At 57.0% G+C, this 24,530-nt stretch overlaps 2 protein-coding genes across 6 annotated transcripts in view; one reads left to right on the top strand and one right to left on the bottom strand.

Moving 5' to 3' along the window:
• The window catches only part of CDH23 (cadherin related 23), a gene marked incomplete at its 5' end in the record, with an annotated part of 203,926 nt that overhangs the window by 165,532 nt on the left and 13,864 nt on the right, over positions 1 to 24,530 (top strand). The window contains 10 exons of the mRNA XM_082486729.1: positions 547 to 696; positions 1,352 to 1,480; positions 1,604 to 1,732; positions 3,191 to 3,418; positions 19,518 to 19,739; positions 19,822 to 19,941; positions 22,170 to 22,350; positions 23,215 to 23,348; positions 23,592 to 23,801; positions 23,952 to 24,059. Of these exons, the coding sequence (XP_082342855.1) occupies positions 547 to 696; positions 1,352 to 1,480; positions 1,604 to 1,732; positions 3,191 to 3,418; positions 19,518 to 19,739; positions 19,822 to 19,941; positions 22,170 to 22,350; positions 23,215 to 23,348; positions 23,592 to 23,801; positions 23,952 to 24,059 (1,611 nt within the window). The remainder of the gene's footprint in view (positions 1 to 546; positions 697 to 1,351; positions 1,481 to 1,603; positions 1,733 to 3,190; positions 3,419 to 19,517; positions 19,740 to 19,821; positions 19,942 to 22,169; positions 22,351 to 23,214; positions 23,349 to 23,591; positions 23,802 to 23,951; positions 24,060 to 24,530) is intronic.
• VSIR (V-set immunoregulatory receptor) lies at positions 6,605 to 17,735 on the bottom strand (the record flags this gene model as incomplete). 5 transcript variants are annotated; one of them, XM_082486633.1, is made up of 7 exons in its annotated part: positions 6,605 to 8,249; positions 8,513 to 8,700; positions 8,954 to 8,981; positions 10,508 to 10,615; positions 11,925 to 11,972; positions 12,693 to 13,148; positions 17,672 to 17,735. In XM_082486633.1, 7 exons carry the CDS (start codon positions 17,733 to 17,735, stop codon positions 8,212 to 8,214), a joined length of 930 nt encoding a protein of 309 aa, XP_082342759.1. In that variant the 3' UTR covers positions 6,605 to 8,211. The 5 variants fall into 5 exon arrangements, with proteins under 5 accessions (XP_082342759.1, XP_082342757.1, XP_082342758.1 ...); XM_082486631.1 differs by lacking the exon at positions 17,672 to 17,735 and having other exon boundaries at positions 6,605 to 8,333; positions 12,693 to 13,304; XM_082486632.1 differs by lacking the exon at positions 17,672 to 17,735 and having other exon boundaries at positions 6,605 to 8,333; positions 8,513 to 8,697; positions 12,693 to 13,304.

Raw genomic sequence — 24,530 nt, 5'->3', positions numbered from 1 at the left:
AGGTCTTTTCTACGCCCAGCTTGCCCTGGTTTAGTTAAATACGGGCAGCTCCGACCTCTTTGCGCCCGTTTAGCTTTAAAGCAAACCCTGCCCACCCTCTGGTGCTGTGAGCACAGATGAAATCGCTGCTTGTGAAGAGCTTGGCAGGAAGAGGTCACCCTGCGGCAGCATGAGTTGCTCTGTGCCCAGGTTATTCGGAGGATAAAAAAACTGGAGGATGCTCCATAGAAAAATCCACCACTCGAGAGTGGCGGCACCCTTGTGCTCTTTCTCCAGCCTTTAAGCATCCCCCTCCTCTTCCTCTTTCTCCTCCTCCTCTTTCTCCTTCTCCTCCTCCACAGACAGGGACGTAGCTTCATCTCCCTGGGCTCAAATACTTGCACCCACCCCCACGTGGGACGGACACCGCTCACGCTGTTGGCACCTCGGGGTGGTGCGGGGGTTCGAGCGTTTGCCGGGGGGTGTCAGCGTGGCTGTTGATGCTGGGTGGGCAGGGGGACCGGCTCCCGCCCCTGGCCCTGCCTGAGCCCCGCGCTGTGCCTGCAGGTGACCATCACGGTCCTGGATGAGAACGACAACAGCCCCCAGTTCGACATCACTTCCGACTCCTCCGTGAGCGTGGCGGAGGACAGCGCCGTCGGCAAGCGGGTGGCCGTGGTCCTGGCCCGCGACCCGGACGCGGGCAGCAACGGGCAGGTGAGGACGCTGGCACGGCAGCTTTGCGGGGTGCCCCCGAGGCTGTGGGAGCGTTCCGCCCACGCAGCAATGCCTCCGTCAGCATCTTCCCAACACCTTCCCCTGCTCTGCATCCCTGTGGGAGCAAAGTCTGGTCACCGACACCGGCGGTTTTGGGGGTGTTTGTGCAGCGGGTACCAGCGCTCGCCGGTCAAGCCGTTTAGCAGAAGAGGAAAAACATTGTCCTTGTCTGTTTGGGGCAAAGAGCTCTGCGGGACACGTGTCAAAAGGAGCCCGGCAAGCTGAAAACCAGCTGTGGCCTCTCCCGTCACGGAGAACGGGGGCGAAGCTCTTGGCAGGCTGAGCAGAGGAAGCTCTCTGACGCTTGTTATTTTCTTTACCACGTGGACAGGAGTTAACGAGGTCCCTTAATACCAAAAATTGCTAGCGGCGTAGGAGGGCTGTGGATGAGAGCAGGGTTGGCCCACGGGTGTTCCCTTTGGGGCGGCTGCAATAAGCCGGCGTACCCGTGGACCCCAACACGTCGGACCTCTTAGAACGTGCAGAGGCTTCCCGAAGCGGTGCTGGGTTTATTATTGTAGGGCCTCCTTTATCTCCTTCCTCGTCACAGCATCGCGTTGCCTGTCCTGTATTTCTTTCCCCGTGATGTCTCCAGGTGACTTTCTCGCTGACGTCGGGGAACATCGGCAGGGCTTTCGAGATCCGTACCACCAACAACACCTACGGCGAGGTGTTTGTGGCACGGCCACTGGACCGGGAGCTGCTGGATCACTACACCTTACGGGTAAAGCACCAAACCACCCCGCTTACCTCCTTGAGCTTCTTCTAATTTGAGCATCAAGGCTATTTTCTTGGGGCTGTGAGCTTAAAAATAGCGTGTGTTTTGAAAATCCACCCCCAACTGCAGATCCAAGCCTCGGATGGCGGCGTGCCTCCCCGGAGGAAAGAGCACACTCTGCGAGTGAACATCCTTGACGTCAATGACAACCCCCCCATCATTGACAGCCCCTTCGGCTACAACGTGAGCATAAGCGAGGTGAGGACCCAGCCCTGCTCCTCCCCTTCCATCCTCCCAAGATGAGGTCTGACCACAAGGCAGGTGGGGACATTTTTGTCCCATTTTTTTCCCCCTTCTGCCTTGTGGTCAGACCTCACCTTGGGTCATTTAGGGGTTGGTGGCCCCTTGCAAACCTCACCTTGGGTCATTGAAGGGTTGGTGGCCCCTTGCAAACCTCACCTTGGGTCATTTAGGGGTTAGTGACCCCTCGCAGACCTCACCTTGGGTCATTGAAGGGTTGATGGCCCCTTGCAAACCTCACCTTGGGTCATTTAGGAGTTATTGGCCCCTTGGAAGCCCTCACCTGTGATGTCCTCCTAGTTTTGGGCTAGGAGAGAGTTCTGCAGGCAACTTAAGCCCATGAGGCTGCAGGGACCAGCAGGAAGGAGAAGTGGCTACACACCCATGGAAATGCCACCGAAGTGACACAAGAGGCGGCGCGGTACAGAATAGGAATTGCTTTCAGGAAGCAGCTCGGCAAGAGCTAGATAATTAAGCAATAAAACACAATCAGGCGTGAGAAAAGACAACTTATTTCCTGACAGTTTAATTCCTGGACCGGGGGGGGTTCTCAATTTGATGATGAAAAATGAAAAACGAGTAATAGCCAGTGACACTTAGCTGTGAGGAAGCGCCGCTCATGATTAATGGCTTTGCATTAAAGTTATTGCCCTGTTAGGATTTTCTTATCTACTTAATACATGTTCAGAGCTGGTTGAAGAACAGAATTTCTGTTTTGATTTCCCCCGTAATGGGACTATCCAAAAATAATTAGCCGAGCTCTGAGTCCATTACGCAGCCTTCACCTTTGCACACGCACCGGTTTTTACGCTGGCTCAGGCTGTGCCAGCCTAGAAAGGACCTAACGCGCAGCTTTCTGCGGCAGGGAGTCAAACTGGCTCGTCGTAACGAACGGGAGATGCTGTAACGTAGGCAAAAGAGGTGCAATTTGGGTGTGCAGCGGCAGCTGGCTTTGGCGACATAGCAGCAAAGGTTGCCTTTTAGTTTTACTCTGTTTTATTTAATTTTTTTTTACGGCTAAAGTAGAAAACACATTTCATTTCGGAGCTTCAAACCAAAAAAGATCGGAACGCTCAAGCAAAGGGCGGAGTCTCCCATTTCTGAGCCTGTGGCTAAGTCTCAGCCGAGCTATCAGTAGCAGATCTTGGTTAATTTTTTGCACAAAGATGCGTCTATTAATAAAGCGTTGTTTGCAATATGCACAGCAAAAATGGCATCCAGGAGCCGGTGAGCTGGTGAAGCCTTCTGCTTGGCTGCTGGGTGCCGGGGCAACGAGTTTGGAGCCTCAAGAACCACGATGCCTGGAAAAAAAAACCTCTCTATATTAAAATTATGTTATTATGTATTTTATGTTCTGAGGTGCATGTGATTTATGTCACCTACCTCTGCCACTCACCCCGCTATCTTGCCCTGCAGAACGTCGGCGGTGGCACAGCGGTGGTCCAGGTACGTGCCACAGACCGGGACGCCGGCCTCAACAGCGTCCTCTCCTACTACATCACCCGCGGGAACGAGGACCTGACCTTCCGCATGGACCGCGTCACCGGCGAGATCGCCACCCGACCCTCCCCACCGGACCGCGAACGGCAGAGCTTCTACAGCCTGGTGGTCACCGTCGAGGACGAGGGCAACCCATCCCTGTCGGTGAGTCACCAAAATGTGTTTTTCGGAGGGAGGATGGAGCTGGGCAGCGCTGTGGGAGCGAGCTTAGCATTGAGCCTTCAAGCAGGGAAGGAGGGAACAGGTACGGGGAGCAATGTTTTGGTGTCCCAGCCATTGGGGTCATGTCTCAGAGTCCAAATTTGCTGCTATGAATCATAGAGCAGTTTAGGTTGGAAGGGACCTTGAACATCACCCAGTCCCAACCCCTCTGCCCTGGGCAGGGACACCTCCCCCCAGCCCAGGTTGCTCCAAGCCCCGTCCAACCTGGCCTTGAACACCTCCAGGGATGGGGCAGCCACAGCTCCTCGGGGCAACCTGCGCCAGGGGCTCACCACCCTCACAGTCAAGAATTTCTTCCTAATATCTCATCTAAATCTCCCCTCTTCCAGTTTGAAGCCATTCCCCCTTGTCCTATCACCACATGTCCTTGAAAAAAGACCTTCCCCAGCTCCAACAGGTCTGTGTCTTTCCTATGTTGGGGGCTCCAGAGCCTCCTTCAGCGCCTGGTCCTGCGGGGCCCCCTCTTGCAGTCGTTCATGCAGAATGCTTTCCATCTGGCTGTGTCTGCTCTGAAGGGATTTTAGCAGAAGCGTTGAACTGTTTCTCTCCCGTCTGCAAATGTCAAAAATACCACCAGCATCCCAACGGGTGAGCATGCTGGTGGCCGCAGGAGTTGTCCTTCCCACCGGCTCCTTGCGCTCTGAGTCTCAAAGGTCTTGAGATGTTGCTCTCACCCACCTCAGGGCAGGGGGTGGCTGGAGCAGCAGCTGAACCATCGTTCGGCTCACCGTGGACTTGCGTGTGTCTGCTCTGGTGCCTACAAATGAAATGAGCTCCGGTAATTATCGCCGCAGCCATTGCGGTAGCCGCCGTGCGAGATTTGGGCAGTTCTTTCATGGCGTCGCTGCTGTCCGGGGTGCCCTGCCTGCGATGAGTGGGGTCTGGGCATGCATTTGGGGGCTGATATGAGACCGCGACCACCATCCTTCGGTCTAGGGATGTGCCCATCTTGCTTTTTAGCTACCAGCGTGCCGGAGTGCCCGGGGGAAAACTGCGTTTGCCGCGGCTTGGCTTCTCTCCCTCGCTCTGCAAATAACGAGTCTCCTTATTTGTGCCTTTAAGGAGGGCCCTGGTGTGGGAGAATCAAGCGAGCAAGTAGCGTTTGGGGCATTCTCCAGCCCCACATTGCTCTTAACCCCGTGGCTCCGCGGGGAGGTGCGCGAGCAGCCAAAGCAAGCGCAAGCGGTAAGACGGGGAGGTTGTGATGCCCTGCGTGACCTCCTGCCATCCTTCCTCTCCCTGCATCTCCACCTGCTATCTCTCACCATCTTCTCTGATCTCCCAGCACAGCTCGCGCTGCAAAGCCCTGCTCTACATTTTGAGGCAACTGGTTGCAACTGGCGGTGCAAACGGTGGTTTTTGCGACTCCCGCTTCAGGCTTTACGCTCTGAGCTCTTCCCTCCCGGGGTAGTTCACGGCACCTGCTTGTTGTGCATCACCGCCTTTTTCTTAAGCCCTGCTGCTGCTGTGGCTTAAATCCTCCCCAAAAATGAGAGAAGGCAGCTTAGTGTAACCACAGCACCCGATACCACCAATCCCCATCGCCCCGGCGCCCTGGGAGCATCGCTAATGCTCTCCCTGGTGAGGAATGCCATGCGCCGAGCCGGCAAATCCCATTGCCATGGCAATGCCCTCTTCCCTTCCCGGTGCTGGAGAGGACAAGTGACACAACTTATTGCTTCACGCTGCCAAAGCGGTGTCCCAGCCAGCCTCACTTGTCCTCAGGTTTTCTCTTGCGTGACCACCACGTCACCGGCACAAGCTACGCCAGCAGGGACGATCAAGTTCCCGCGAAACAAAGCATCCAGTGACCCAATTCCTGAGCGGAGAGAAGAGTTTCACCACTTTTCGGAGCTTGAGGACACTTAGGTCTTGTGAAAGGCCGTCCTGCGTGTGGCTTGGTGGCCGCTGGCCCCATGCCCGGGTGGTGAAATGATGTCTGTCAGGAGTTTGTCACCCACCAAACATTGGTTTCACAAGTGAGTCTAGGCTGATGCAACAGTGCACAAAAGGGATTTATTGTTTGTTAGTTTGTACATCCCTTCACGTGCTGCAAGATTTGGCCTTCTGAGTATGGCAGAGGCGGAGGAGACAGAGCTGGGAGAGGACTTGGAAGCCCCGTGATGACTTGTGATACCCAGGACAGCCAGGGCGTGTGGACGTCTGGCCGTCCTCTGGCGAGCTGGAAACGCAGGGGCAAAAGGGTGAGATGCTGATGATAAATGGAAAGTGTTTACCCCAAAAAGCACTGCAGGGAAGAAAACCTTCACAGGCTGCGGAGCTGCAACTGGAAGGTCTTGGTGTCCTTGCGTGGGAATCACACCCGGGCTCTGTCTGCCCCTGGTGCAAACCCGCAACAGCACCTCCCCAAGGTCTGGTCCTGCCCCGCAGTCTTTGGGATGCTTCCCGCAGCAGAAGGAGGGATGTCTGCCCAAGGGAGCCGCGGGACCCACACGCGCCAGAGCAGAGCTCCTCCTGGACACCCACAGACCGCTGCAGCGAGGTTGGGTGGATGGGCAAAGCCGCTCCTCACCGCCCCAAGGTGCCCATCTCGCAGCCGCTACCCCCAGCCGAGGCTGCTTCAGCTGCTGAGGTTTCTGTTCCCCTCCGCCCGCTCTGAAACAAGAGTCGGGGTGAAGAGCCGTGGCTCCTCGCTCTCCTCGGGAGCGAAACCCCGAGTGCTGACGCAGCGGAAAACAGCCGGCAGGCAGGGCCAGCTCCGACGGCTCTTGCGCTTGCGAGAGCTGCCAGCGCCCGGCAAAGTGCAGGAGGGCACGAGCATCTTGCCGGGTCACCGTCACCATAAGCATCCTGCCCCAAGGCACGGCGCCGTGCCGTCTTCTCCGTCAGCGGTGGGGTGTGCGGAAGGCTGGGTAGGCATCACCTCTTTCCCCTAAAAGTCTTTAGTTTCCCTTCTCGCGAGCTTTCCAGATGGGAAAGGGTCCCTGCTGCCACACAGTGCCCTGATGGGAAGGGCAGAGAACATGGCGGCTCAGGTCACCTCGGCACCTGCCGGCGGCACGGGGCATCCCAAAAAAAAGTGGGATTCCCACAGCACACAGAGAAACCTGTTTCCAACAAAGCTTTATTCAGTCATCAAAGTTTTTTGTTAGCAAATGGAGAGACTCAGAGAAGGTTTCGAAGCTGTTAGGCGGGCAAATCCCACCACGTGTCTTTCCGGCTGCTGGGATGGGGAGAGGGAAGCGCTGGAGGCACTGGGAGAGCTTCTCCAGCAAAGCTGGGAGAGGGTCTGAGCCGTGGGAGGCGATAAAGCCCAAGTCCCGTGCTCAGCAAGTTACAACCACGATGGGAGCATTGGTGCCGTCTTCTTTATCCCTCCGTCTGCAGCCGGAGCATCTTGAAGTTGCTCTTGCCGAAGCCAACGCCGGAATAATCAAACCTGGACCCGTTGCAGAGGCAAACGCTGTTTCCTCTGGCCACGTCGTGTGAAAATTCGGCGTGCCGCCGGGGACGCTCTGCCCGGGGCACACCGCCTGGTACGGCGATTGCTCAGGTCTGCCACTCTTTTGGTATGACTAATGTTTATGTTTGTCTAGTGGCAATTTTTTCCCCACTTCACAACATAAACAGAAAGAAAACTAAACACACTCTTTGAGGTTTTATCTCCTCGCTGGGGGCTGAGTCACGCTGGAGCTTCTTTTGGAGAAGCAATGCTGGGGTGCTGCCTTTGGATGGGGGATGCTGTGAGGGCACCCGCGTCCCCTGGGGTACCGCAGGGTTGTCTGGCGCGGCTGAAGGCGGTAGCCCCGGGCACGGCAGCTCTGGTCCTGCTGGCCTCAGGGAGGATGGGGAGAAGCCAGCCAGAGCGTTTCCCACCGCCCACTGCATTGCTGCCGTGCCTTTGCCTCCACCACGTCACGGGAACACCCTCCAACACCCTCCAGATGAACTTTCTAATTTACAGGCATTGCCAGAAAAAAAAAAAAAAAAAAAAAAAAAAGACAAACAAAACCCATAAACATCCTTTTTTTTTTTTTTTTTCCCCTTTAATCAGCACTGATAATGAAACAAATAGAAAGATCCCAAGCCCAGGATAAAATTGCAGCAGAAATAAGGCTCCTCCTGACGTGTGTCCAGCTGAAAAGGCGTCAGCCTCGCAAGTCCGCCAAAAGGCTGGCGAGGAAGGAGGGCTCTGTCGGCGGCAGGGAGCCTCTCCCCTTCCTGTTTTGCAAAGAAAAAGGTAGTACGAGGGTGGCCGGCGACCCTGTTTTGTCTCACAGTGGATAAAGTACTTTACGATCCGCTCCCGGAGAGGATGCTCGGTTCAAGATGCAGAATCAGGTTGATGTAGGGCAGCTTAAACCCCTGGCAATAAGTTAAATCCTCGGGGGGGGGGGCTGCGGGGGTGGGTCATCCTTCCTTCCCCGCATCCCCAGTTTTCAGCTTTTTCAGCTGGTCCATAAAAAGTCGCTTCTTCTCCATAGAAATAGATAGTTAAAAAAAAAAAAAAAAAACAAAAAAACCAAACAAAAAACAAACGAAATCCAGGCAAGAGCAGTCCAATTCCAGCCCCGGGGCAAAGCCAGGACAGGAGGAGAGGCAGAGCTCCTGCACCCAGCTTCATGGTTTTTTAAGGCTTCGCTACTGGTGGCCACGGTGCCCTCCCCGGGGGTCTCGGCTGGGCGGGCACGGCGCGGTGGCTGCCAGGTCTCTCCCGGCTGCGGCTGGGGGAACGTGGTTTCCTCCGGGGGTCTTTAGGCTTTCAAGGAATTCGGTGAGTCGGGAACGGGATCTGGAAAAAGGCAGACCCGGGCAGGGGTGGGGGTGTTAGTCTGGCTTGCAGCTGCGGGGATACACTTCGGGAAGCCGCCAAACTCTGGTTTTGCACGGAAAACAGGGGCTTTGGCTCTTTCCAATCATCAAAGCTGATGTTCCACATATTTGCAGTTGATATTTAACCCTCCTTTTCCCGTTCGCCTCCCCCCCTCCTCCTCCCCCCCCTCCACCATCTCCCGCAGTGGTCCCCGGTGGGGCTCAGCATCATCGGTCACTCACCCAATGTCGGGAAAAAGCAGTCCCCGGGGCCGGGGGGGGACAGGGGGGTGCCGGGCTCGGAGAGAAGGTGCCGGCCGGACTCGGAAGGCTGCCGGCTGGCCATGTAGGAGAGCTGGGGTCGGGGCCGTGGCTCTGTGCTGGCCGAGGGGACCTCCTCGAAGACAGGGTTTTCGATGCCCTGGGTGCTGCTGCGGGACAGGAAGAGGGTGTGAGGTTGAAGGGGGGGATTTGTGTTTTTATTTCGGGAGCCTTTTTTTTTTATCCCCCAGGGGTTTTGGCTGGGGACAACCAAGGAGGGCAGGGAGTAGGTTCAGGTGGTGGCACTTCCCTTGGATACACACTGGCTTCAAGGGGAGGGGAGGAGAGGAGAAGACCCGTTGCCGGGTCTGGGGGTGCGAGGAGGTTGTGGGGAGCTGGAAGCACGTGGGTCTGTTTCCTCACCTCTCCATCCTGACGAGCTCGTGGGCACCTGCCAAAGACAAAAGGGTTGGCATGAGTGCTGGCAGCACGGAACCCAGCGCCGAGCCCAGCCCCACCGCCAGCTCTGGGTTTTGGTGTCTCATCCACAGCCAGTTCCTCCTCTTCCTCTGCGTTCCTCCTTCCTTTCCCCCCTTTTTCAGCATCAGCCTCTCCTTTCCTCCCAAACCTCCTTCTCCGCATCCCCGCCGTCTCCCTCCTCCTTTACTCCCCAGCCCGGATTGAAACCGCGGGCTCTGAAAAAGGATGAAGAAGATGCAGCTGCGGTGCTTGGGCTGCAGCCTGGCCCCACTCGTGCCCGGATGCGCCCACCAGCCGCCTGCGACACCCTCCCGGGGCTCTGCAAAACATCACCCCACCATTTGGCCACCCCTGCGTTTATCCGGGCAACACCCTGTTATTTATTTCCTCTTCCCCTTTGAGGCAGGCGCAGCGGATCCCGCAGCCCGGGCGTGCTGGATGGCTGCATGACGAGCATCCCGAGCCGAGACACGCGGGTTTTGGCCCAGATTGTACCGATGGAAAGCAGTCAGTGGAAATAACCTGTAGCTAACGTGGTCCGGGACACCCCAGAAGCAACCCACCCCCCTCCCGGGTTTTGCCTTCCCTCTTGGCTTAAATAGCATCCAGGTGATGCTTTGCAGCGCATGGGAGGAGCTGCCAGGGCAAAATGGGTGCGTGAAGGCACGCGGGCGGTCTTTTCGGCCGGGGATGGATGGCGGTAGTGCGGTTCCCGTTCTCGTGGCTGGCAACGTGCCCGCTGGCTGCTGCCAAAAAAAAAAAAAAACAAACCCAACCAAAAAAAAAACCACTTCTCCAAAGGGTTTGCTCAGACATGCACAGCCGCCCACCGAGCTCGGTGAGAGAAAACCGCGGGGCCTCCGGCTTGCCCAAGGCCTGACTAAATGGCTCTGCTGGTTAAGGTGGTGCCTCTTATTACCGAAACCGAGCGCAGGCTGGAGCTGGCAGCCCGCTGCACCTCGGCACTGCCTGGTTTTCTCGGGCTGGAGCAGTGGACGGGGACGTGGCTTGCTGCTGCCCTATTGCCATCGACGTGTAAGGGGTCTTTTTTAAAAAAAAAGCCGGGGTGAAAAAGCACAAATAATGCTTTCTCAACCGCTTAGAAGGCAAAGCTGCTATTTCAGCCGTGCGGTGGAGGGAGGGATGAGCCAAGGAGCCGGCTCTCGCAGTGGATGAGGAGGAAAGGGCTCGGTGGGGAGGGGTCCTGGCAGCATCTTTGCACTCTCGGTGTTCCCAGCACAGTCCTGGGGTGCCATGCAGGTGTCACGGGTCCCTCTCCTACCCCACACTCCTCACCTGCAGGCATGCCTGGCCCTTCCCAGGACAACTTTGTTGGAGGAACCTGGTAGGGACTTGTCCTGGGGCTGCCTTACTCATGGGACTCAGGGCAGCCAAACCCACAGATTCCCCCGGTGGGATACACCCCATCCCATAAAAACCACCCTGAGGCAGCCCAGGAGACAAGACGGGTACCCCCCCCACCCCCCCAATACGTACGCCTGCTGCTGACCGCTTGTCTCTGCTTGTAGATGAGGAGCAAGATGAGGGGCAGGCAGAGGATGCCCACGATGCAGGCGCCCGTTGCCAGCGCAGCAGCCGTGATATCTGCAACAGAAGAGGGCAGAGCTGGAGCCGGGCGGCGGCGGGGGGGAGGCTTCGCCTTGCTTTTCCTCGGTTTCCCCCAGCCACGCACCCCACGCACGGGGCAACACCGGCGTTGCCCCACGCCGTTGCTGTGTGGTCCCCTCCTCAAGGGATTCGTGCCAGGATGCTTTGCCTGTTGCGGAGATAAGCGCCGGGGCATCGGTTTAGGACCTTGACTAAAGTCCTTCATCACTGGAGGACATCCCAAGGTCTGTCTTTGGTCTTCTAGATAGGAGGAAAGGAGCAGGGGCCCTGATAAAGCCCTTTGAAGTCAGCAGAAAGGCTCTCAGTGATTTCAGAGTGCCAACCCCCACCCTCGGCAGCCTCAACAGAACCGGGCTGCCTCAAAGTACTCGGGCATCAAAGGTTTCGTTACCCACGGCCTCTGCTAACGAACGTGCCCCTTGTAGAGCTCTACCGCAGAGGCTCCCTAGTCTGTGGCCACCAAGGTCCACGTGGGACCGCTCGTGGCGGGGTCGAGGGCTGCCTAAATCAAGGGCAGGTTCACCTAAAGCCATCCCTCTGGGTGTGTTGACGGGGGTGTGCGGTGGATTTTTTTCCCCTTTTCCTTTTTGCCCATCAGGACAGGGTGTCCCAGCGTTTGGGACTGAGGGTTTGAGACAAGAAAGCGCTACTCATGGGGAGGATGGTGCGGTTCCCCACGGGGGCTGGCCCCATGGCGCTGCCACCCAATTTTAGCAAAAATCGGCCCGTTTAGCAGCCGGCAAATTGGGGTAGACAGAGCGACCCGCTGAGAAACCACCTGCGTAGCGAGGTGGGGGCACCTCCAGCGTCTAGACGCAGCCTTAATGTTGTGTGAGCGCTCAAGCGAGGTTTGGGTTTCCCCTGGCAGAGCATCTCTGCTTGGGGCGAGGTGGCATGGGCTCGGTATGGCGGCGGGGTGTTGCAAGACGTTCCCGCGGCTCTTTACCTTTCTGTCCCTTCCCATCTGCTCGTGGCAGCAGCCGCTAAATCGCCACTTGTGTTTTGGGGAGCTTTGTAACCACAGGGTGAATGATCTCCGCAGGCTTCAGGGCAGTCATGTCCGGGTGACGGGCCAAAGGAGGTTCTCCCCAGCCTGAGGATGTGCCTGTCAGATGCACCCCGTGGGGACAGCCTTGGAAATTACCCTCCTGACACCCGACCGTGAGGTTGCATCTGGGCACGGGTGTGTTTAGAGCAAGTAGCCATCTCTAGGGAAGTACCCGGGCCAGGACGCCGAGCAGCACATGGGAGAGAATGGGTGGGTCTGGGTTTTTTTCCCCTTTACCTTTGCTAGTGGCGGTATGAAACGTGCAGTTTTGAAGCCCTCCTCTGCCTGTGGAGAAGAGAAAGGAGTGTTAGATCTCAGGGGATTCGCTCGGGTACCAAAGAGTTCCCGCACCTGCTAGCTGTGCTCGCCTTTGCTCACCAGATCAGCCCAGAGCATCCCAGAAGCAAGACTTTAATCCTGGGAAGCTTACACTGAGATTCCTGCTGCAAGACCCCTTTCCCCTTGCAGCAGGAGCCTTGCAGGCTCTTATTTTTGGTCTAAAAGAAAAATTATCTATCCCAACACTGCAAATCAAGGGCAGGCGATGCTTTCCCTTCCGTCTCGTGCCTTCCCCGCTGGGCTTCTGGCCCGGGGTTATCTACAAGCCCTGCATCCCGAGCAATGCCTTGCAGCCCTCACTCGGGCTTGGACCACCAGCCAGCTCCTTTTATCTTGAGGTTTGTTTTCCTCTCTTCCAGAAAGGGGTTGAAGAAGATCAGTGAAACTATGTAGCATGGATTTTATTGCATTCCGGCCTCTTGATTTATTTGTTTTTAATTTTTTTTTTTTCCTAATGTTCCGATGCTCTCTGGCCCTTATTCAACCCTTCAACATCTGCTCTACTTTGACTTCAGCAGCGTGGCTTGGGCTTTCAGCATCAGCACGCCGTGCCTCCCCAGCCCCGATCCTGCACCCCAGCATCCCCCACCACCCCTTATCCGCCTCCTCGCCCCGAAATGGATGCAGGAGTGGCTGGGGCTCCCCTTACCCCCTCCCGATCCTCACCTTGCTGGATCTGCAGCTCCACGAAGCCGTGAGCGACTTGCAGGGTGTGGGGCTTGCCGTGCTCCCACCTGGCCTCCACGGCGTAGCAGCAGTAATTCCCGCTGTCCTGCAGCGTCAGGTTCATCACCACGATGTGAAAGGCACCGTGGTGGTCGGGAACAAACTCCACCCCATGATGGCTGGCTTGCCCCCTGAGGGAGGATTTTTGGGTGCCGTTGCCCGGCAGCTCGTGGTGCCTGCCCAGGTCGTGGTGCAGCTCCTTCTCGGTCACGTTGCGGATGTGCTTCTTCTCGGAGCAGCTCTGGTCGCCGTTGCTGCTGAAGTACCAGGTTTTGTAGAGGAGGTCGTGGCGGTCGGCGAGGGGACCGCTGATCCGGCAAGTCAGGGTGACGTTCTGGCCCTCGGGGCAGACGCAGAGGGTGTACGGAGTGGTGATCAGGAAAGCTGCCGGCATTCCTGCCGGGGAGAAGGCACGGTGGCAGAGTCAGACCCTACAAGCTCTGGGTTTACCCTCAGTTCGGAGCCAAACGGGCATCCCGCCCCAAAAGAAGCGCTGCCGACCCCACCGCCGACGCCGGCGGAGGGATGGCTAAGGGTTGCGCGGAGCAGTCGGAGAGCATCGACACCAGCCCACAGGCAGAGGGCAAAAAGACTTCACCCGTGCCCTTAGGGCGAGGAAAAACTCGTGAGCTCCCAGTATCCCCAGTGAAGGGAGATGGGGAGCACGGCGTGAGCCCGTGGCTTTCTCTGCCGTAACATCCCAGCGGGGGTGGGAGCACAGCTTGGCCCTAGAAATGATCCCTGGAGGAGAGGAGGGCTTTAAACATAGCTGAGCATCAGATTTTAGTAGCAGGGGGGAGGCAGGGCTTTGCCCAGCAGTGCGGGGGAGGTGGGGGGTCTGCACCGGGCATAGGGGGCACCTGCAAAGCAGGGCAGAAAGTGCTGCTGAGCTGGCTGGGGGGGGAAAAAAAAAAAAACCAAAAAAAAAACCCACAACAACAACAACAAAAAACCCAAAGCAAACAAAACAAAAAAAACAAAACCAAAAAAAAAAAAAAAGCAGGAGAAAAAAATAGAAAGAAAATAGTTAGGAGGAGCCCGTGCCCCCCGAGATGAGGCGGGGAGCGGGTCCCACCCCGCTTGTTTTTCAGCCCCTGGGGAGGAGAAGGGGGAACTGGTCGAGGCCGGCGGTGAGGAGCTGCTTGCAAATGAAAACAGTTTTCAGAAAGAAATCCCTGAGCGCCGCCGGCTGCAAAACGCGGGCAGGAAGCCTGGCGGAGGCATAGGAGCCTGTTGCGGCAGGGGGGGGGATACACGGGACGGAGGGAAGCAGAGGGGCGTACCGCAGCGTTACTGGTCCCGTCCCAGCACACCGGCAGCGGGTACTGGTGGGTAAGGGGGAACTGTGCATGAAGGGAGAGAAAAGAGCAAAGATGGGCGGGTGTTTGTCTTTGCAAAAGTGCAACCGTGGAAAGCTGAAGAAAAAGCAGATTTTGGGGGGGTTCAGTTTTCTTTAAATTATTGAGAAAAGGAGGTTCCCTGGGCTGGTTTGCAATAGAGAAGATGGCACGAGGACAAGACGTTCTCTTATTTTGGTAACATCCTGTTGTGCCATTAGCTCCGCCACCGTTTCGTTTTGAGGTTTTTCGCTTGCTATATCGAGCGGGGTGTCAATCAAAGGTGGGGGTGCGCTGCGCCTGCCTGCAAGCCATCCAGCCGGGCGAGAGGCTCCCCGTCACCCGGAGAGCATCCTACTCCCTGCAGGGTCACTGCCCCGGCACGAGGTTCCACCTGAGAGAGCGAAAGCGAAAATATCCCCCCCCTCCGCCGCCTCCCCACCCCTCGTGGTGGTTATTTCTTGCCTTTTACGATGACGCTGATGTCTAAGCCCCGTAAGAACAGCCGTGAAGCCCTCCGGTCCCAGCAGCCCCCCTCCAAGGATGCTTTGTAGGAAAAGCACGGCCCGTGCAGCAAAACATCCCCGGAGCCTCTCTGGAGCGGAGGTTTGCGTGGCCTGAGCTCAGTGCAACCCCGTTTCTGCTTATTTTCAAGCCCCCATCCTCGGATGCTGGTGGGGCCGGGCTGGTTGGGTTTTTGGCATGCAGCAGAGCGGGTCCCCCAACCTCCTTGCCAGCGCCGCCGAGCACAAAAAGACACCTCAGATGTGTTTCTCGATACCTGCTGCCACGGGAAGTGCCCCATTCACATCGGGGGTCCCCTGGGAAGCAGGGGAAGGGAAGCCGGGGCTCTATTGGAGGAAGCCATGCTTCCAACACCTTGCGAAACTGCGGGAGGCTTTGTTTTCCACCCACAATCCTCCCCCCCCCCCCCCCCCCGCCAAATAAAACGGGGCCGTCCCGCTCATCCCTGCGCAAGTTTGCAAAGCCGTGCCTTGCTAAACCGTCCAGCCTCCATCTCCGGGGCTTTGATGGGAAGCGTCTGGATGGAAAGTCGACGAGCCCACGCTTTCGGCAGCGCAGCCCAACCGCGGGGAGGGGCAGAGGTTACCACGTGTGTGAAGCCTTCGGCGTTACCAACTTCCCTTCTTCCTCCCGAGCGAGGGGAAGGCTTCCAAAACGCTATCGAGCGGAGGAGAAAACAGCTGGGGAGGAGAGCTGGCGAGGCGAGACGTGCCCCGTAGCGGTGCCAGGGAGGTTGTTGGTCCCTCCCCAAGGTGTTACGGAGCCTTAAAGCCACACTAGATGCCAGCTGGCGGCCGGAGGAAACATCTTCTGTCTTTAGAGTAAAGCTCGTGGATCTTAATCTTCCCTGGGTGCTGGGGGCTTCTTCCATGCCCAGACTCCAGGTTTGGCTCCATCCCATCCCAGTCGGATCATTCCCTTTGAAGTCAGAGCCACTGGCAAATGCCAAAATAAAGCCAGATGCCCGGCTCCAGGCAGCTCCAGCCAAGAGCTGGGGGAGAGCTGGACCCGTCGAGGTCCAAGCCAAGAGTTGTCACCTTGTTACCAGCTGGTAAAGACAGAGGAGGTCTCAAGCAGGTGCCAAAAGTGCCCCTTTGGCACTTCGGTACCTTCGGCTCTGACCCACAGCGTCACATCACTGTGGCACAGAGCCCGCGGCAGCATCCCCGGTGCCGGCACCACTGCCTAGCTTAAAACCCCAAAACTCTCCTTTCAGAGAAAACAAAACGCAGAAAAGTGCTAATGGAGAGGAGCTTGTGTTGCTTTGCCGACCGGCAGCTCAAATAAAAGAGGATTTCATGCCAAATTCTGGGTCGGTGACCAAAAGCCTCTCCTGGCTGCTTCTCCTAACTTTGGTTCCCCGCTTTGGCAAGCAGGTGTGTGATTTACGCTCCTGTGACCTTACAGAAGTGAGGAATCCAGCTTTAATTCCTCTTCTGGCAGCTTTTGTAACAGCCTCGCGTGAAAGCGCCGCAAGCCCCGTCGTCACTGTGCTGTCGTTATGCTTCAGAGTTATCAGCCGGGTGAGATGTGCAGGGGCATCTGCACCTTAGCACAAGCACAAGAAAGAACGTAGTGAAGAGGTCAGATTCCCACGTTAACGGCCCTCATCTCCCCGCAGCCGCTGGAGGCTCCTGCCTTGCTCCTCTTCCAGCGCGGCGCTGATTCGGGGACAGGGTGACCCCACCAGGTTCGCGCTGGGGATGTGATTTTGGAAAGCCCAGCTCAGCTGCCACCCCTTGGGTGGAGAGGAGCCTCTTCCCCATCCTCCTAGCTGCCAGCGTCTCCAAAGCACATAGGAACCGCCTGTCTCAAAGGGCTCTACTTCTCCATCAAGCTGGGCTAAAATTAGCCGGGGGTTCAGAAAGTTTTGGCAGGCGCACGGTTGCATGAAGCTCGGTTCCTCTGGCTGGTGTTGAACATTGGTGTCCAAGCTTGGTGCGTTGCAGAAGGCCCGATGCTCCGTCCCAGCACCCCAGACGGGTAAATGAAATAATCCAAAGCCCTGCGGAGATCGTGGGAATCGCTGCCTGCTGTCACGAGGCTCAGCTGAGAAGCAAAGCACACTTCAATCCTCACCAGCTTTGCTGTCCCAGAGGAGCGAGGAGAAGGGACCCCCTGCCACATTTCCATCATTTCTTCTTCGGGATGTGCCAGCAGAAATCCCGGCGGCAGTGTCACTTCGCCATCCCAGGACAGAGGGAGAAGCTCGATAGTGATGCTCGTCCTCCTCCCCGTGCAGGGCAGGGAGGGACCACGGTCCTTCCCAGCCTCGTTCACTAATACTTCAGCCACAGATGAGCTGCGGTTTTAATTGCCACCGCCCTCGTTTACCCACCTCGCCCCAGAGCCCCAGTACAGAAACGCTACCTGCCCGGGCTGGTAGCATGAAGCAGCCCCATCCCAGAGCATCCCGGGAGCCGGCGCACTTCCAGCACTGGGAATCACTCACTCGGGGGAAGAGAAACTTGGTGGCCGCACACGGTGCTCCTGGCCCAGCCGGCCGCCCTCCCGGAGACGCTGCCCAGCACATCCCAGCAATTTTGGCAGAGCGGAGCATCCTTAGAGAGGGCATGCCGGCCCTGCTCAACACAAACCGCCTCTCTCCGCTCCCCCGGCGCTGACGAAAGGCTCCTTTCAGCGCGGCGTGGGGTGGCTGTGTGGCCGGGGGGAACCTCCCCAGTGCCGGGGCAAAGCGCCGTGCGGGAACAGGGTGGTTTTTCCAGCTCAGGATCGCCGGCTGGCAGGGACAGGGGGGGTGGCTGCTTTCCTTCCACGCACATTAGATCAAAACAAAGGAAGAACGAAAAAGAAACCAAACCCCAATCTCAGAGTTTTAAAACAGTGAGGGGGGGGATTACACCCTTCCCCGTGACACAACCAGCGTCGCGTGAAACGCTGGCTTGATCCCTGCAACTCCCAAATGGCAGGGGGGAGAAAGTAAATAACCCCCCCTAAAATGCCTCTAATTCCTTGTGCCGAGGAGGAGCGCGGCGCTGGCTGAGCCAGGAGAGTTTCTCTGGGCAGGGAGGAGAGGAAAGCGAGCTGGCAGCTTACCGTGGGAAGCGAGCAGGCAGAGCGTGGCCAGCAGTAGCCCAGGCCGGGGGGACGTGACCTCCATGGCGGCTTATGGGGTGGCCAGCGGGGGAGCTGGCCTCTTGCGGAGCCGTCCGCACCCTCCGAGCAGTCCCGCAGCCGCAGCCGGACTTGCACACACACAGGAAATTTCATTGAGATACGGCACGCAGCGATGGAGAGAACTGCGAGCACCCCCAGGAGGTGAGATGCGGCAGGCAGCTGCGGGCGGCTGGGATTTTGGGGGGAGGGAGGGAGGGAGGGAGGGAGGAGAGATAGGGGCAGCACCCCAAATGGGCACCCCACGGATGGGTGGCACTCCAGTTCCCACCCCTGCGGGCAGCGGCGGGTGCATGCGCTGGTTTTTTACCTTCCAACATTGCGTACCATTTCGGGGTGCACAGGAGGAGGATGCTCGCTGTGCCGGGGGACGTGCGGGTGCTGGTCCCCATCCCTCGCCCAGTGGGAGCTGATCCCTCGGGGCCAATCTCCAGCTTGCTTCATTATTGCTTGGAATTCTTGTTTTTCCTGCCTTTTTGAGGATTAAGGGGGCAGAAACCCTCCTGGGATGAACGGGAGGCAGGCACAGGGAAGGGTAACTCAGAGCTTGGGGAAAGGAATGGAGCTTTCCCCCCCCCCCCAAAAAAGGGGGAGCAAAGCATCCCGCAGCCCATATAGACAGGGGGAGATCTTTACTCTGCCCTCAAATAGCCAAATGGCACCGTGGGCTGACTCCCGTAACTCCTCCCGGAGCTTCTCTTCGAATTCGAAAGGCAATAACGAAATCTCTGGCTGCAGCTGAGGGTCACCTCCTTTCAAAAAGGTGTTCCCTGGAAAGGGGAGCCTGGAGACGCGTGGAGGTTTGCGGACCGCAGGCAACTTTGCTGCTGACCTGCTCTGAACTTGGAGCGTGCAAGGAAATAGAAAAATAGCTAATTACCATGTGGCTTTGTGGTTTTCACAGCAAACGTGTCTGTGATGCTCTCATCAAAAAAGGTAACCCTTGTGTGGCTGGAAGGAATTTGTTGCTGGGAGAAGGTGTGGGCACAAAATCCAGAGAGCCCAAGAAAATGGTTTATTGTCCCGAGATGTCATTTCTGAGCTGAGTCCTTAGGCAGGGTGGCACGCTCTTGTCACCTCCCCGTCCCCAGGTGTGCCCCCATGGTGACGCAGCCAGAAGACAACCTTCAGTAAGGACATCCAGGTACCTGTGCGGGGCCATATAGAGCTGGAAGAGGGTCAGGACAGGCTGAGCCTGACCGGTAGAGAAATTGTGGTCAGCAGGTAGATTATGGGACCCGTGGGATGTCAGTCTGATTGTCTGAGATGCTCGGTTTTGTTCCTCCCCTGAGCCAAGGCAGCATCATCTCTGGGTATTTTCCATCCTACCACGCCGCTACCCTCGGTAATAGCTACCAAGGTGTCCCCAGTGTCAGGTGAGGACTCACACATGCCTTCTCCAAAGGCAGCGAGGCATGATGGCGTTCAGCCTCTGGCTGTCCCTCTGCCATGGGCTCCTCCCCAGTGTTACAAGCAATGGTGAAAACTGAGTGAAAAGGAGAGGGATCCCACAGAGCCGTGCTTTGCTTGGGAACAAGGGTGTCATTTAATCTCTGTACGTTTATCTCTCTACCCAACCGTTACCTGGACATGCATCTGCAGCCACGGCTCATTTCATTTTGAGCCCTACATGCCGTTTGTGTCTCTTGGCAGGGTTGAGCCCACGTCGGTCGTTGACCTTGAGAGGTCCAGCCTTCCCCAGCCAGCTCCAGGGCTTGTAGAACCAGTCCCTCTACGGTGCTTAACCCGTTGTCCCCATGTCCCACAGGCCACCACCACAGTGTACGTCACTGTCCTGGACGAGAACGACAACGCTCCCGCTTTCCGGCAGCAGCTGTACGAGGTCACCCTCGACGAAGGGCCCGCCACGCTCAACGCCACCCTCGTCACCGTGCAGGCCCTGGACCAGGACGAGGGACCCAACGGCACGGTTGCATACGCCATCACCGAAGGCAACATCTTGGATACCTTCCACATTGACAGCACCACGGTCAGTCAGGATACAGGCCCCATCCTGGATGTGTCCCTGTCCCACTCCCTTCACTCCTAGTTGCTCTCCCTTTGCCTTGCAGGGACAGATCCGCACGGTGAAGGAGCTGGACTACGAGATCAGCCACGGGCGCTACACCTTGATCATCACCGCCACTGACCAGTGCCCCATCGTCTCGCGCCGGCTGACGTCGACCACCACGGTAGGGAGCTGCTGGCGGGGTTGCGACACTGCGGCCTCTTCGGGATGGAGGAATTCCCCCTCGCACGAGCAGTTTCACATCTCCTTCCCATTGGTCACCAGTCACTTTTCCCAGCTGTGGCCAGTTTGCCCAGTTGCTGTCACCCCGCTCCCTCATGGGGGTTGAAAAACAGGGACGTGGGGAAGGGACACTTGCGGGTTATTTGGTCCTGCAAAGACACAAACAGAAGAAATTCCCAGAACTGCTTTTAAGTTGCATTATGTTTTCTTCAGATGTCCCCTTGGTGCTTCTTGCTTGAAGGGACAGTAGATGGTAAAGCATTGCTATAGTTTTCTGCCTCATTTTTATCTTCTCAGGTTGTTTATCTACTTATAAAATTCCTTTTTTCATTCCTTGTATGGAGGCTATTTAAAGCCTCTAGTCATTTTTTGTTGCTTTTCTCTATAGCTCTTCCATTTTTCCAGGACCGTGGTGACCTGAACTTAGTGCAGTGCTCAAAGTGTGGGGAGGGCAGACTAGCAGCTCCAAAGCAAACGTTTTGCAGGAGTTGAATACACTGATAATTTTTGTGATCGAACCCAAAATTTGACGGGTTGTACAGCAGACGTTGTCCATGCCCAGACTGATTTTGGAGTCTGCAGGTGGAAGGGATCAGTTAGATCTTCTGCCTTGGCTCCTTTTTGTGCACCGTTATGCCTCACCCAGGTATCGAGCCAAGCGTTTTGTAGTCCCCCAAAAGGAGATAAGTTCCTGCGTGCAAAGAAAAAAAGAAAAAAAAAAAAAAAAAGAGAAACTGAAAGGGAGATACCGGTGTGGGAGATTTCCATGGATAAAATCTGTCCCTGCAAGCCAGGTGCCAGCGCTGTGCTCCACGCTTGGGCAGATGGGAAGCCTTCAGATGTCTGCATCTGGTACTGCTGGAGATGCCTTTCTGGCCCAGGAAAACGGCAGCGGAAACCTCGAGACCTGGGGTTTAACTGCCAGCAGGGAAGGCAGCGGCCGCCGGCGCGCTGCAGGCGAAGGCAGAGCTTTCCCCGCTCTTGGCCCAAGCAGAGACATGAACTTGGAAACCCCTTCAGCAACAAGTACCGAAGCTAAAAGGTTTAAGAAACACCCTCCCTACGTGGCCCAGGGAGTTTGTGCCAGCACCGTATGAAAACACAGCTTTTACGAGGAGCTTTAGTGATAAATAATCCTGAGTGATGGGAAATCCATCACCCTGATAAGGCATGCCAGTGTTTGTTTTCTCCACTGCTAGGAAACAGAGCAGAGAATCAGATATACTTTTCTCTAAAGATTAGGTTTAGCCAGCAACAAATGCCCATCTGATGGACGTTACTGTCCTTTAACCCAGCAGGTCGGAAAGCTCCTCATTTTCAGTAGCTTTCTCATAACCACCCATACCACCAAAGCTCAACCTTTTATTAGCCACTGGAGACTCTCCTCCTCAGGAAGGGTTTCTCCATTGTGCGCGTTCCCTGAAGGGGATAACCCTCTTTGCAATATAGCGTAGGATAGAGCTTTATAAACATCTTCTATGTAGTGTGACTCAGTTAAAAAGCAAAACTCAAGTTCATTGGATCCCCAGCTTCGCCAGCAGCCCCGTGGTCTACTCTGTCCTAAAACAGTTGATGTTTTCCCCTTTGGAGATCTGTAGGATTGACTTCCAGCCAGCTAAGTGTGTTGTAGGAAGGGATGCTGAGAGAGGAAGCCCGCCAGCAGCGTTGGTGGTGTTTTGTGTTGGAATAAGGCCGCAAGCTGCAAATTTTTTGAAGTTTACTCAGCGTTAGGAACGAAGCCCTCGGTGGAGGAATAGGAGTGAGCAAGTGTGCGGCTGCCTGCAGAGATCGGGTCTCTCCGAACTCATGGCTTTGGTGGTCAAACCCACGTCTTTGGTTCTTGTCTATTCAGCTTGGGTTTCAAGATGTGAATGTGGAGAGCATTTGGCTTTTGAGTTGACTTCTCCATCATGCCATGTGGCCCAAAGGTTGTAAAGGCCCCCTCCTGCGTGTGGCTGGAGTTTCCTAGTGTCGCTGTGGTCAGGAATAACTGAGTTTGAGTCTCTGAACTGTCAGCTGGGTGTTTGGTGACCCCAGCAAAGCCAGAAATACAGGAGATGTTTTGCAATGTCACCCATCCGTGGCTTCCCATGCTCATGGCCAGCAAGGCTGGTCTCCCCTTCCATCCCTCTCCTCTCACTGCCCTCCACCCTCTTGCCCCAACTGCAGGTGCTGGTGAACCTCAATGACATCAACGACAACTGTCCCACCTTCCCACGGCCCTACGAGGGTCCCTTCGACGTCACCGAAGGGCAGCCCGGCCCCCGTGTCTGGACCTTCCTGGCCCACGACGGCGACTCGGGACCCAGTGGACAAGTGGAGTACAGCATCGTCGCTGGGGACCCCCTCGGTGAGCGGGGACCTGGGGAGGGGGGCATCACCTCTCCTTCTGGCTGCCCCATGGAGGAACCTGGCTTGCGGGGAGCGGGGTGGGGAGCGGGGCGGAAGCGTTTCAGAAAAGCCATCCTCCCTCCCAGCGCTTCTGTGAATTCAGCCTTTCGACACCAGGAAATCCTGTTTTGAGCAACAGGAAACTTAACCTGCTCGTGGCCAGCCAGGGGGTGGCCGGGGCTTGCGTAAGGGAGGGGACAAATCTGCTAAACAACAAAGGTAAAAAAAAAAAAAAAAAATGAAGGCGGCGATAAACCAGACCACGGAAAGAGAAAGAGAGGGCTGCAAGCCCCCTCACCCCCCCATGGGGTTTGCGGGGCGTTTGGGGCTCTGCAACCCATGGCGAAGCTGTAGCTCCAGCCCCACCAACACCCCGGAGCAGGTGGCAGAGGAGCCGTGGGCATCCCATGGGGACATGGGGCTGTCCCTCTGTGAAGACTTTAGCCCGGGGTATCTGGAAGGCAGAGCCCAGTCCCGTCTCCCAGCTGACCCCTTGGTTGAGGGGGGCCCGTGCCATGTAGCCCACCCTGCTCTCACCACCACGGGGCATGGGCTCGGTGGTTGGAGGGCTGTTGGCATCTTCAGAAAGGCCCAGCCAAGGGGCGCGGGCACCTTTTATTTGGCCATTCAACCCATCCCCTGCTCCTGCTGGTACCTGGCATCCAAGGTAGTCTCCTGCCGTATCTGCAGGAACGGGGCATGGTTTTGTCCCCAAAGCCTGTCCCCAGTGCCTGTTCCCCAGCTCCAAAATCAGCCGTTCCCCTGGGGAGCCGGGCCATTTGCAGTGGCACGGCACCAGCCAGGGCCCCGCTGTCTCCGGCAGGGGAGTTTGTGATCTCCCCGGTGGAAGGGGAGCTGCGGGTGCGGAAGGATGCCGAGCTGGACCGTGAGAACATCGCCTTCTACAACCTCACCATCGCCGCCCGGGATCGGGGGGTGCCCCCCCTCAGCTCCACGGTGAGTCCCCTGGGGCGGCACGGGGGGCTGCAGGGTGCCATCCCTCATCCCCAGCTCCTTCCTCCTGGTCTCTGCCTTCACTCTCCTCCCCTCCTCCTCCTTCCCCTTGTCCCTGGGGCTTTTCTCCACCAGACCTTCAAGGGTTGAGTGGGGAAGCGCACCTCTTGCTCCAGGGGGGACATAAAAAGGATGGGAGGGGTGGAAATAGGTGCCATGTGCCTGCATCGCTTCTCTTCCTGGCAGATCCTGGTGGGCATCCGCGTGCTGGACATCAACGACAATGACCCCGTGCTCCTCAACCTCCCGATGAACATCACCCTCAGTGAGAACGCCCCTGTCTCCAGCTTCGTCACCCGCGTCCTCGCCCGGGACGCAGACCAGGGGCCAAACGCGCTCTTGACCTTCGACATAACGGCGGGCAACATGGAGAACGCCTTCTACATCAACAGCACCGTACGCCCCTTGGGGGGAAGAAGGGGGGATGCTGGGACGCGGAGGGTGGGCAGCCCTGGCCCTGGAGCCCCGCCTTGTCTGGCAGGAGATGACCTGGGAGAAGCGGTCCTCACATCCCTTATACTTACTTCATCCTTTTTTTCTCGGTAGAGCGGCATCGTCTACGTAAACCGCCCGCTGGACAGGGAGCGGGTGGCAGAGTACAGGCTGACCATCACAGTGAAGGACAACCCCGAGAACATACGCAATGCCAGGCGGGTAATTACGGACACTGCTGAGGCCTCCAGCAATGCAGGTGGCAGGGCGGGTGGGAGAAGGGGTTCCTGCCCTGGCCAAAAACAGGCGGTGCGTTTACCCACAGTATTTCCAGTAGTTGCGTTGTGCCCCAAAAGCATCTGGGGGTCACAAGGAGGAGGCTGTAACCCTCTCCCCAGCAGAGAATAGAACCAGTAGGATTTAGGGCAAGTCCAACATCACACATTGACTCCGTGCAACAGGAGTGGACATCACGGAAGGTGGGACAAAGTTGGGCTGGAGAGCTGGACAACCACAATGACACCGGAGCATCCTTTGGCCCTGCCAAGATGTCCCACACACCCTTCAGGGTGCAGGCTGGGAAGGGATGCCCAACCCTGGGGTGAGGGTCCCCACAGACCCTCCAGGGTGGTCCAGGGAGCACAGCATCGTGGTTGCACAGGGCTCCAGCTTTGACCAGCACCAAGCTGGAGG

Source organism: Vanellus vanellus (assembly GCF_965231255.1).
Source record: "Vanellus vanellus genome assembly, chromosome: 7".
In the NCBI taxonomy this organism is placed as follows: Eukaryota; Metazoa; Chordata; class Aves; order Charadriiformes; family Charadriidae; genus Vanellus; species Vanellus vanellus.
This window is presented reverse-complemented; position numbering and strand designations above follow the sequence as displayed.